Below are 14,336 nucleotides of genomic sequence, written 5' to 3' on the forward strand. Positions count from 1 at the left end.
ATTGGTGGAGTCAGTACAAAAACATTTATTTACAAATACTGTACAATGTTGAAACATTTTAAGTGCACAGCAATTCAAAACATCAACAGGTGTAGGGTTTACTGCTACAGTACATGTGTGAAAACATTTGTCAGTCAGTATGGTTTACAGTCACATGTTTTAAATACAATACAGTACATTCTTTAATATCTTTAAAATATAAATATATAAATATATAAATATAATTTAAAATAATCCGTTCTGTGGGTCTGAGCGGGTTGAAATTGCACCAGTTCAGTCCTAGAGGGCAGCAAACAGGGCAGGTTTTCAGGGCAACCTTGAAAACCGTGCCTGTTTGCGGCCCTCAGGGACTGGAGTCGTGCATGTCCTGTGTAAAAAAACACATAACAACGCTTTGCTCATTTTCTGCAGTTACTGTAGTCATTGTGTTTTTAATCCGTCCCTAGCCAAGTGTCAATCGGCTGACTGCGCCTGCGTGTACTCTAATCCTTTTAGAGAAATCCTTTTAGAGATGGGAGCTTGCTGCTTACAGCGCATGAGTCACCCTACCCTACCAATCCCCTCTCTCCACAGAGTCGTTAATCTTCTGAATATTGCCATTGTGTTCTTAATCCGTCCATAGCCAAGCTACAAAGCCCTCAGTGCGCCTGCGTGTAATCACACCATCCCCCCCCCAACCCTTAGAGGCTTTGTTTACGGTAACGCTTTGGAAAATCCTCTCTCGAATTTGAAATGTAAATCTGATGTGCACAGCATTGTGAGAATTGAGAGTAAAAAAAACATTAACTGATTCATGTTGTTTTGTCATTCATTCTTATACTGTCGGGGGGGGTGTGGTTGTTGTCAATGATTACGATAACCAGGAATGTGAATAAATATTTATTATATTTCATCAGGGAAAAAAAAAAATACAAAGATAAAAATAATCATGAATAATACATACTGCAGCCTTTATTAAATTCTTCTGGCAGATTGAAATCGGAGAATCATTTACAAAACATTTGTAAAACATGGAGATACATGAAAAATGGACATTTATATGAATATTAATTAAATATATATATATATATATAAAATCTACTGTTTGTTTTTGGTGCCTGAGGCACAGGGAGTTAAAGTGACTTGCTTTTTATGTACTGTATTTGGGGGTTGTATTTGGGGGTTTATTCATCAAATTATTATGATGAACTGCCTTTTGAAATTACAGTACTGTTAACTATTTTAGCCACACACCTCCAGAGTCATTCATTTTCTGCAGTTACTGTAGTCATTGTGTTTTTAATCCGTCCCTAGCCAAGCGTCAATCGGCTGACTGCGCCTGCGTGTACTCTAATCCTTTTAGAGATGGGAGCTTGCTGCTTACAGCGCATGAGTCACCCTACCCTACCAACCCCCTCTCTCGACAGAGTCGTTAATCTTCTGAATATTGCCATTGTGTTCTTAATCCGTCCATAGCCGAGCTTCAAAGCCTCAGTGCGCCTGCATGTAATCACACCATGCCCCCCCCCCCCCAACCCTTAGAGGCTTTGTTTACGGTAACGCTTTGGAAAATCCCCTCTCGAATTTGAAATGTAAATCTGATGTGCCCAGCATTGTGAGAATTGAGAGTAAAAAAACCATTAACTGATTCATGTTGTTTTGTCATTCATTCTTATACTGTCGGGGGGGGGGTGGTTGTTGTCAATGATTATGATTAGCAGGAAAGTGAATAAATATGTATTTTATTTTGTCAGGACCCAAAACATACAAATATAAAAATAATCATGAATAATACATAATGCAGTCTTTATTAAGTTCTTTTGCCAGATGGAAATTGGATAACCATTTAGAAAACATTTGTAAAACATGGGGAAACATGAATAATGCACATTTATAAGAATATTATTTAATAATATATACTGTAATGTACTGTATAATATATATACTGTATACTGTATATACTGTATAGTAATATTATTTTTTCCGTCTTTATCTTTTCCTCATTCTGTCTACAGAACAGTAGTTCATTGAGAGAGGAGAGGTTTTGTGTACATCATTACTGCTGTTTATAAACTGTACATTTTACTGTACAAACAGATTAGACTGGACACAAACCGCTGGTATAGAGATCAGTTCACGTACAGCATCAGCGTATCGTATCGTGGGTGAAGCAACGTAAATTTTTTAATGTTTTTTAATGTTACGTTGCTTCACCCAAAGCTGTCCTAGTCTCCTATCATGTAATACTGTCAAATAGGCACGATACGCTGATGCTGTACGAGCACTGATCTCTATACCAGCGGCGCGGTCTTGCAGACGGCTGCTACCACGTGACCAAGGTCACGCGTCTATACAGTTGGCATACCGCCAGTTTAAGTGACTATCAGACCGGCGAATTACATTAGTACTGTCCGCCCTAGCCCTACTATTCAGGTGTAGTGCGGACTCTACATAAGTACTGGTTTTGGAACCAGCGGCGACTACAATCATGTGATCAATATCGCACGCATCAGCAGAAGATATATCGCCTTAACATACAACCACTCTACTAATCTACCATACTTGCTTGATTAGTCTAAGTATTATATGTACTAATAAAGACACTGCCTTAATGATGTAACAACTATATGTGTATTAATACATGGGCACTTTGGATACATTGGGCCACTATTTGACATCAGCTGCTCACATGGTCATAAATCAGTTAGTACATCTAGCAACTATATCACCATGATAAACACTTGGAATTAGCAGTAGACATAGGGACAATCCTGAATGCACTGGATAAAGCTACATTCAAATGTATATTTAGTCATAACTGATATTAGACAAAAAGCCCTCATATATATGGTATGGGATGCAGTGGTACTCTGAGTTGTTCTTTTGGTTTTGAACATTATGGTCCATACATCTGTATCATCATACTGGCCTTACGTTATTCACTATGCAACGTGTATACATATGCCATTAAGAATAAATTAATTATATCTGGGCGTATATATGTCTACACTTATTCCATCATTAGATATGACCATACCTTAACACAACAGCAATAGCAGCGTATTTAACACTATCTCAGTTCCCACCCCATGCTAGATACCACATATATCCACTCTGAACTTTCATGTTATAGCAGAGGGATATAGCAGGTATATTTATATACAAACTTAGCCATTGATGTATCGCCTCTTATCAACATAAGGTGTCTATAAAGGTATATTAATACCTCACCCAGGAATTTCCTAAGAGGCAATACAACTAGCAAGAGGGGAATATAAGAAGAGTCACAGACACTCTTTCTGCCGTATTTGACTTTATTTGATTGGACTTGATTTCATGTTACACTGGAGAAACTAAGAGCTTCTGGGTTTTTAAACATTTTATTAGGATTAAAAGAAAAATATTTATGTTGTATGTCTAGCGCACCATAGGACCAGGATTTAATTCAACTCAGGCCTGCGGTGCGCCTTAATGGGGATCTTTTGTCGTGTGTTCTTCACACACATATCCCTTTCTGTCTATGGTCTTATCCCTGGCAGCACGCGACCTACGCCACTCACTGGTATAAGAGTTTTGAGCGAGGTCACTCATTCAATTTCATTACTCTGACTATCTGGAAAGAAAAAATCTGTGCCATACTTCCCTGTATCATACTGTACTTACAATACTACAGCACAGTACTACTTTCCTGATGCTTGCCCATTACGCGTGATGACAATGGGCAACACAGTGGCAATATGGTCTATATATTTATTGCAGCGTTCCACGGTGAGTACATCGTTCCAAAAACTCATTATGCCTTTCAACAACTCGTCCTTTTTGGAGGGTTTCGCCACTTTCCGGATATGGTCCTTCAGCTGATGCCAGACAATTTCGATCGGATTGAAGTCTGGCGATCTGTCATTGGAAAAAAGGACAATTGGTTTAAGAGCTAAAAACAGTGGGGAACAAAAATGGGACACGGTTTACTGCACTTACACCGCTGGTGTCTTCACCCAGTTGATGCCGCGCTCAAGGATATGCGCCGTTGACGCGGTGTGCTTCGGATCGTTGTCTTGGTAGAAGCGGTGACCATTGGGGAACTCGCGTGTGATGTATTGCACTATCTTGGGCACAATGTTGTCTTGGAAGAAAGCTTTATTCATGATTCCTATAGCAAGAAAAGAAAAGTGCTCAAAAAACTGCACAATAGTACAGTACAGTGCATACAGTAAGGCAACACTAGTAAAGTACAGTGCATTAGGCGACATTATATTTGATAAATTTTACCTTCAAAGATGACAATGCAACCCAGTCCACGCCTAGAGATGGCACCCCACACATGCAGCTTCACAGGGTGTTTTGGCCGCGGCTTCAAAGATATGCGGCCTTTTTTGTGGAATGCAAAGCTTGCAAATCTCTCCAGCGACACAGTAGACTCATCAGTGAAGATGCAATCCTGGAAAGTCTCCCCACTGTCGATCCATGCCTGGGCCTTGACCACTCTTTTGATTTTGTTTGCGTCCCTTATCATGGGGTATGCTCTGTAATGACAAGGAATAAAAAAATTTAGCGGCACAGTGCAGTACAGTACAGTTTGCTAAACAACACTTTTAGCTCCTGTACTGTCCACTACTAACCTCACACGTCCATATTTCCATCCAATGCTGCGTCTCATCTTCTTTATGCTGCTCTCAGATACAGTCAGATTGTGCTTTTCCTGCAGAGTGTTTTTAACCCTTAATGCACTCCTCTCATCATTCTCCTCACTTATTTTGTCCACCAGAAGAGTTGTCTCCCTACAATGTAAAGAAAATATATTGTTTTATTAATATACAGCAATATAAAATGTATATAAATATAATGTTGTACGATGAATATAAATATACAAAAAATGTATACTGTTGTAATATAAATATAAATATACAAAATATGTATACTGTTGTAATATAAATATAAATATACAAAATATATATACTGTTGTAATATAAATATAAATATACAAAATATATATACTGTTGTAATATAAATATAAATATACATCCTATATATACCGTTGTACGATAAATATAAATATACAAAAAATGTATACTGTTGTACTATAAATATACAAAATATATATACTGTTGTAATATAAATATAAATATACAAAATATATATACTGTTGTAATATAAATATAAATATACATCCTATTTATACCGTTGTACGATAAATATAAAAATACAAAAAATGTATACTGTTGTACTATAAATATAAATATACAAAATATATATAACTGTACTGTTATAATATAAATCAACAGAAATAAAAACAGTATTAGATACAGAACTGTTCTGTGGATGTACTGTACTGTATGAACAGTACAGTACAGTACGTACAGTTTTCTATATATTTTTTTGTTAAGTTTTATAAATATACTTACGCGTTAGTTACCCTTGGTGCCCTTTTGCGGTCTCTGTTTTTTCCGTATGCATGATAGCACACGGTGGTTGCTGGCACAATGATGCCAGAAGTATCTAACCAGCGTTGGATAGCAGCAATTCGTTGTCCGCTCGTGTACATCTCCTTAATTCGCATGCTGAGATCCTTCGAAATCTTTTTAACAGGCATTGCTGCGAGTAGAAAGAAATACAAACACAAGAATGTATATTCGATGTTTAGTCGATGTGTATTCTATGTGCAGTTAATACACAAAATGGATGGTGTATTTATACGGTAATGACTCACATTAGAGTGCGCCCACTTTCAACACCTGTACCTGGTCGCCATGCATAAAATGTTACACACTTTGCATACTGTAGCCCACCACTCAATGATCTTTGTCTGAACTTGCCCTTGTCCAGATACTGCATTGTGCCACCTGCTTCCATGGAGCAACCCCGACTCTATGGACACAGGAACCCTCTCGCCTCTGCCGTGCCTGTCAAGCTGAAAAAGCGAAAGGCGGTTGCCGTTTCCACGCCAAAGCGACAGGCTAAGGCCAATAAAGAAAACCTTCTGCTGACCCCAAAGGCTAAGGGTTTTCTTAGACGTAAGCCTCATTATGTGAAGAAGATATACGGTTATGTACTCTCGACGCAAAATGAATGGGAGCCAACCCATCGAACCCGCAGACCACTTCCTCACATATGCTTCAACGACTCTGCTGTAGCTGTCCCGGAAATCTTCAGCCCGTCTTCTCCACCCCCATCTTCTCCAGTTCCATCCGACGATGCCGCCGCCTCTGAAATCCACGGGTCACTGTCTCCTTTGCTCTTGGACGACTCTGCTTCTCGCCCAGAAATCCAAAGGTCACTTTCTCCATCCCTCTTCGACGACGCTGCCGCTTCTCCTCTACCGGGTATCCACAGGTAACCTCCTCCACTCTTCCTTGATGTCGATGCCGCTTCTGTCCATGGAACCCCCATCTCATCCTCCGTTGCACCCATCCCCCCAGATGTCCAGACGCCATGCACAAGAAGCAGCTCATTAGACCGGATGCTGAATGGGATAAGTGTGGATCTCCCCGGGAATTCTATTGTGCTGGCAAAGATAGATCTGCTTCTGGAGACCATGTTAAATGTGGAGCAACGGATGCTACAAATGGATCAACAGATGGATCGATGGATGGAGAAGATAGAGGCTGACATAGCGGGCATACATTATTTGCTCGGTGCTAATGCCCCTGTTTCCCCAATGCTGGAGCAGGGGGGTGACATGGATGTGATGAATGGGACCTTCGACCCCCTTCCATCACCAAGCGCACCCTCTCCACCAGAAGATGTAGTGTACATGTATGCCATTGAGGAGGACATGATAACCCCGTCAAGACCACGCCAGGAGACAACACGGCGACCACAACCGGAGGAAAGCTTCCTCCCAGACAACCTACCATCGCCCGTCGCCTCAAGCACACCCGCTCCCAAAAGACCTACACCCGCTCGCATCGATACGGTGCCTGACATCACCCTGTGCGATCTGCCACCGAAGCTCAGGGAGACGTATAGGGTGAAGAGTGCTGGTGCACCCCACAAGTATGCCTTGTTCATTTTTAAGCACCATGTTCCCTACTCGTTGTACTGCGAGTGGGCCTTCAAAGTGAACTACAATGGGAATCGCGTCAAAAAGGCGCTTCCTGTCAATTTAAGGAAACATTTTGTGGATGAAATGCGGCACTTTTATCCAATTACAGATCCTGTAATTAAAGGCGTTCGGGACTGCATTAATGGCGTTTTGCGCCATGCATGGAATCGGCCATGGATGGACAATGTGGAGGACTTTATGTGAGACCATACTGTTGTGGTGAACTGTATTGTACTGTACATGTTTTGCCCTACTGTACCTGCTGTACTTAAACAAAGGAAATGTTGTTGTGTGTTTTTTTACACAGGACATGCACGACTCCAGTCCCTGGGGGCCGAAAACAGGCACGGTTTTCAAGGTTGCCCTGAAAACCTGCCCTGTTTTCTGCCCTCTAGGACTGTACTGTCGATTTTTTGAATTGCTGTGCACTTAAAATGTTTCAACATTGTACAGTATTTGTAAATAAATGTTTTTGTACTGACTCCACCAATAAAAGGACATGTTGATATGTCTTACATTGTTTCCATTTGCTCCTTTGAAAGTGTAACAAATGTCGAGGCTTACTGCACTATTTTTTTACTGCCAGACCGCAAAGCCGCAAGATCGGCAACATTGTCAAAAAAGAGCAATGATCGCGCAATTGGAGTGGGAACTAGGTCAATTGGCGTGGGAACTTCTGTTCTAGGGCACCTAGAAATAAAATTTAACATTGTATTTGTAAATAAATGTTTTTGAACTGACAGCACCAATAAAAGAACATGTTGATTTGTCTTACTGTACTGTACTGTGCATTGTTTTCATTTGCTCCTTTGATAGTACTGTATAACAAAAGACAGTGTTTCTAGAATGTCGAGGCTTGCTGCACTGTTTTTTTACTGCCTGATCGCGCAATTGGCGTGGGAACTAGGGCAATTGGGGTGGGAACTAGGGCAATTGGCATGGGAACTTCTGTTCTAGGGCACCTAGAGATAAAATTCTTTTTGCCCCTACATGTTAGGAACGCCCTCACTTCACCACAACAGGGTCCGACCAGTAATGGTGGCGAGAAAGGGTCACGCCGGCGAGGAGGGTCCTATCATTGACTGTAATGGCGGAGAAAGCCAGGCTGCTTTGAAACGGCTAAGTCAGAATGAGCAGAAACCTGGAACCCATAACTCCGGTTCTGTTCAACCTAGAGGGCTCAGATTCGGTCACCATGTAGTCCTAGTTCATGCAGGATTGCATGGCAAATAGCGACCCTCTCATGACAACAGAACGGAGTCAGGGTAATCGCGCATTTGGCTTGGGAACTAGGGCCTCGGTCAAGTTCACGGCCAAATGGCGTGGGAACTTCTGTTCTAGCGCACCTAGAAATAACATTCATTTTGCCCATAGATGTTAGGAACCTGGCACTGTATACTGTAGATGTAATGTAAATTATTCTGTACATGTAGAATAAATGCATAGTTTTATTTTTTCGGGTCTTTTACACAGTATACTGTACGGCCGGAACCAGGGGAAAAAACTGTAGACGTGGGGTTTTAAATCCGATTCAGCAATGTGCAGGCATTGTCACACAACGCGATATTATCCATCGAAATCCCCCCATTAGCCTTTTCTTTTCTGAGGAAAAACAAAAAGAAAAGTTTTAATGTACAGTAATGGTCAGCCCCCTATAGAAGTACCCAGCCAGCCCCACCAATAATTTTCTCCTGTTCACATGCGCATGCGCCTAGCACTCCACCAATTGTTCAGTATCTGCAGTACAGTACTGTAGAAGCCGCTCAGCCAATGATATTGCTTACAGGAGAATCGCTTGACTTTGGAATCGCACCGATATTTATACAGTATTGTCAAAATAAAAAAAAACACAGAAAATAATACGGCAACAATACTCACCATAGTATTTCCCATTCAGCTGGTGCCGGTCCACTGCCAGTCCAGCTTTCTTGATCATCCACGTCGATAGTTTGCTGCGGGACTAGTCCACCTGTAGTCAGCTGGTGAGGCTGGAAATCGCTTAGGTACATGCAAGCTTCATCAAAACAGCACGCAAAATACGGCTCAGCCTCAGGCTCAGCCTCAGGGTTGTCACTCATGGCGGGACCATCATTGGAAGCCGGTGCTGGTGCATTGCTTGGCAGCGACTGTCGCTTCTTAGTTGGTTTTAACATGACCCTTTGCCTTTTGCCGCCTTCATGATCATAGATACCGGAAAAATCCGGTGATACACACCAATACCCTCCAACAAATTGTGGCTCAATAAGATGAAAACAGGGATTGCTACATAACCTTTTCCTTACTGCACGCTTCCACGTATGAGGAGTTGGCGAAAATTTGTAAAAGTCATAGTTTTCGATAAAATACTGATAAATTTGAACAACTGTTGCCATCTTATCTTCTGTTGCCTTAATCGCGACCCATATCAAATACGCGTAACTTCTGTCGGGTTTTTGGAAAGCGGGCTGCACTTGAACACTCATGGCGGGCGGGTCTCTGGAGAATACTGTAACCGAAACTGGTCTTTGTCTTTCTTTAATATGAAAAGCCTAAATTGATACATTTTTGCAAACTCTTCCTTCAGTCTCAAGGCCAAGTTACAGTACAATGGCACACTGTGGTACAGTATCTTTTTTAAACGAAACACCTGCAAGCCGACACATTACTGAAGCGCATGCGCATTACAATTCATGAATATCTGCCATCTTGCGGACACGCGAAGCACTGCAGCCTATTAAATCTAAACCATTATCAATAAACCCATCAACCGCGCGTCAGCCGGGCATGACCTGTGGCTGGGAACGCAAAATGAACGCGGCATGCGCCAGGTGAAGAGTGTCGCATTCCAGGAACAAGCCAGGTAAAAAACGGTGATTTGTTAGAATAAAAGCTGCCGCAGCAGTATACGCAAACTAACTCAAACGTTTTTTTTCCACCAAGGTTGAGAATAGGGGTCCTTCTAATTTTGGGGATGCTTTACTACCAGTGTTTGATGTTATCTCTAATACTTCTATTCCCTTAGGGTTTCAAGACCTTTGTTACCGTCAGGATTTGACAGATCTCTACAATGAAAACAACACTGTGACTGATGACCCCATGGAATTCCTGGGGAGCATCAACTCAGGTTTCAAGAGGAAATCAATTTTTTATCCCACTTATATGAAAGGGCAGTTCATAGACACCTTTCAAAAAGCGGTAGAAAGAGATCTGTCACTCCTAGCCAGGGACATAGGAGATAGTCTAGTTTTCATTGATCTCATAAAGACAATTTGACTCTTGACCAGAGGGCAACAATTAAGTCACTATCAGATAATGATCTTATCTTAATCAAAAAAGTCGACAAAGGGGGCGCAACGGTGGTCTTAGATAGAGACTATTATGTCCTGGAGGCACGAAGGCAACTTGGAGACCCAGAGGCCTATGTCACCCTAGACGCTGATCCCACTTCCCGTTTCCGCAAGGAATTTGCAGGGTTGATGGAGGAAGGTGAGATTCTACAAGTTCTCACACCCTCTGAGTGAGATTTCCTCATCACTCCAGATCCTATCACTCCCATTTTTCATCCCCATCCTAAAATTCACAAAACACTCTTTGCACCCCCAGGTAGACCCATTATTTCCAGCATTGGTTCCCTGGGTGAACACCTCTCACAATGTATTGATCACTTCCTTCAACCTTTAGTACACAATTTACCTTCACTTATCATTGACACCAAACACGTTTTATCACTGCTTGCACATTTTAGTTGGCACACATCCTACATCTGGGTCACCCTGGATGTAGCTTCCTTCTATGACAACATCAATCATGATCACGGCCTCACTGCAGTTGAGTTTTTTCTCGATGCTCATTCTTCACTTTCTCCAGCACACATTGCATTTTTACTTGATAGCATCCGTTTTTCACTCACACATAATTATTTTCTTTTCGATCAACAGTTTTATCTCCAAACACGTGTTTGGAGATACAAAGCCATTCAGGCACAATATAGCATTTTACAAGCGATATATTGATGACCTGCTTATGGTCTGGAGTGGTGGGGAGAATGAGCTTTTCAAATTCTTTGACTATCTGGCAGATAATAAACTTAACCTCAGATTTACGCATAATTACCATATGCATGGCATACAGTTTCTTGATCTAAACCTTTATGTGGATAATGAGAAAAAAGTACAATCTGACATATTTAGGAAAGATAATGCCAGAAACAAATTGTTACATGCAAAGAGTTGCCATTCCCCCCCTCTGTTCAAGGGTATCCCATAGGGCCAGTTCCTGTGTTTACGCAGGAATTGTTCCTCTCTGGAGGACTTTGTTCAGAAGACAGATGAAATGAGGGGAAGATTTTTGTCTAGGGGCAACGCTAATGAGGATCTAGACAAGGCCTATGAAGCAGCCCTTAACACTGACAGGGATTCCTTGATCAGTATGGATAGGAGGTATTCCAGGCAAACTAAGTCCACTGAAAGTACCGATGCGCCTTACTTTATTACGGGATATAGTTTCAGGTCGAGGACTCCCTACTTCAGGAGATACAGGCCTCATTATGGGGTGCCGGTATCCCCTGCAGAATTTCAATGTCCCGGTCACGTGACGCGGATGCTTGAAAGTGCAGGGGATACCGGCACCCCATTACGGGGCCTGTATCTCCTGAAGTAGGGGGTCCTCGGACCTGAAACCAATGCGGTTCAGCTCCGGAGACCCCCTGCACATCTACACTATGAAAAACATGTATATTAAAAAAAGATTTAACAAACATCAAAACACGACCCCCCCCATCCCCCCTCCCTCCGCCCTAACACATTCAGTACAATAATGTGCAAAATAACTATTATCCAGATATGGATAATAGATTATTTGCCCTTTATTAAACACTGCATTAGCATACCTAAATAAAGTAAATAAAAACAGTAGCCAGCTAATCCAATGAATACAAGCAGTAACAACATCAACAATGAATTAATTAAACCATTAACCAATGAAACCAATTAATTCCTAAACCAACTCAAAATGAATAGTAACACTAACCAATCAAACCAATGAATTACTACAAAATTAATGAATGTAAACATTAAAAGACAAAGAAATCAATTCAAACAATATCTGAAATAACCATAAAATGCATTAGCTAACATAATACAACATTAATTACAAACGAACACCAATCGCAAACATTTTATTACCATTAAGCAGGAAAAAACAAACAATCACATCCACATAAGAAATTGAAATAAAAAAAAAACAACAGCAATACCAAGCCACAAATGCCCCCCAAATATTGTCATAATAATGTATTATTCCCTTATGGATTCACGCGAGATCAGCCGGGGACATCCACCGGCCTGTTGTATGGGTGTTGCGCACTCAAAAATGTAAACAAAGACATTTTTCAAAGTCCAGCTTTTTTATCACCTGCCTTGAGCTGGCAATCTTTTTTGAACGTAACTTTCGCGTACGATAACTTTGCGTAGCTTAGTGAATCCCAGAGAAGGGCAGAATTGAACGCAAAAAGGTTATCGTAAGAGCAAAGTTGGATTTCCAGGAAAAGTCAGTTTAAGAGCGCAAAGTGCCTGTTTGCGTGGTTTAGTGCATCGTGTTCGGCGGAACATCACGTTCTAAGAGCACTTTGCGCTCTTAAAACAACTTAACGAAGCTTAGTGCATAGCCCCCTATGTATGTAAACTAATGCACTGAGCCATTTAGATGCAATATCAGAAGGAAGTCAATGGCAAAAGCTGCAGTGAAGCTAGTTACTCAAGAGACATTGGAAGCCGTAGAGGAACATGAACCAACTTTGCTGTCTGTAGTAGCGTTCTTTAGAACAATATTATGGGGGAGTTTGTGGGTGAAATTACAGGTAAAGGTGACCTTAGTGTATTGTGTATATTATTTTACTACAAAGCATTGTGTACACAGTTTACTGTATAAAAATGTTAATGTTGATTTTCTGCAGATGCTGAAAATTGTGTGAAGTGCCCTGAAGATCAGTGGTCCAATGAGAAGAGAGACATGTGCATCCAAAGAACTATAGAGTTCCTTTCACATGAGGATCCCCTAGGAGGTTCTTTAACTTCTCTTTCCATTATATTCTGCATAATCACTTCTTCAGTGCTGGGAATCTTCATAAAAAATCATAAGACACCTCTAATTAAAGCCAATAACCGAAACCTCAGCTACATCCTCCTCCTCTCCCTCATGTTGTCCTTCCTCTGTTCCTTGTTATTCATCGGACGTCCTGTGAAGGTGACCTGCCTGCTCAGACAAGCTGCTTTTGGGATTATTTTTACAGTGTCAGTCTCTTCTGTTCTGGCAAAATCCGTCACTGTTGTCATCGCCTTCAATGCCACAAAGCCTGGAAGCAAGATAAAGAAATGGGTGGGGAGCAGAGTATCCAGCTGCCTGGTCCTTCTCTGCTCACTGGGGGAGGTTGTGATATGCATGGTGTGGCTGGTTCACTCTCCCCCATTCCCAGACTATGACACACAATCTGACACTGGGAAGATGATATTACAATGCAACGAAGGGTCTGACACTGCATTCTACATTGCGATTGGTTACATGGGATTCTTGTCCGTGTTAAGTTTCATTGTTGCTTTCCTAGTTAGGAAGTTACCTGCCAGTTTCAATGAGGCCCAGCTGATCACTTTCAGCATGCTGGTGTTCTGCAGTGTTTGGGTCTCCTTCCTCCCAGCGTACCTGAGCACCAAGGGCAGAAACACGGTGGCTGTGGAGATATTCGCTATCCTGGCTTCCAGTGCAGGACTTCTGGGCTGTATATTCATTCCCAAGTGTTACATTATCCTGCTCAGGCCTGAGCTGAACACCAGGGAACATGTCATTGGGAAACACTGACATATTTCTTACTCTCAAAATATGCTGTGAGGCTGTTTGTCTGTGTCAGTGCCGCCCTATCTAAATGAATGGAGCACTAACACAGAGAAGCAGCTTCACAGCATATCAGATAAGGCACGTTGTGTCCATAATAATATTACATTATGTGCACCCTTTCCTTTCCAGTACTGCAGCTGGGCAAATATGGGCTACAATATACTGTAATAAAGATTTATTATTAACCAATGTGCATGTGATTAAGTTACAGTATGTCTATGGGGAGGGCAGTGATTCTGAATAACACTGGTGGCAGCAAAGAAGAAGGGTTGGGAAAGAAATATGTTGGTGAAAAGAGGTGTAGTGAGATGATCAGGATGGAGTGCAAGAAGAAGTGGCAGCATAAGTAGCACTCAGCAACAGCACATAGTTCTGCAATGCAAGTAACACTTGTATACAACTGCATAAAGATTACAAGGACAACACTCCCAACTGTTTAAGTTATCAA

At 41.5% G+C, this 14,336-nt stretch overlaps 1 protein-coding gene across 1 annotated transcript in view; it reads left to right on the plus strand.

The window, feature by feature from the left end:
* Nucleotides 1-13,852, plus strand: part of LOC142486591 (vomeronasal type-2 receptor 26-like) — a 48,509-nt gene extending 34,657 nt beyond the window's left edge. Inside the window, exon 4 of the mRNA XM_075585171.1 lies at nucleotides 12,954-13,852. Coding sequence (XP_075441286.1) covers nucleotides 12,954-13,852 — 899 coding nt within the window. The remainder of the gene's footprint in view (nucleotides 1-12,953) is intronic.
* The last annotated feature ends 484 nt before the right edge of the window (nucleotides 13,853-14,336 follow it).

This window comes from Ascaphus truei, unplaced genomic scaffold (genome assembly GCF_040206685.1).
Source record: "Ascaphus truei isolate aAscTru1 unplaced genomic scaffold, aAscTru1.hap1 HAP1_SCAFFOLD_969, whole genome shotgun sequence".
In the NCBI taxonomy this organism is placed as follows: Eukaryota; Metazoa; Chordata; class Amphibia; order Anura; family Ascaphidae; genus Ascaphus; species Ascaphus truei.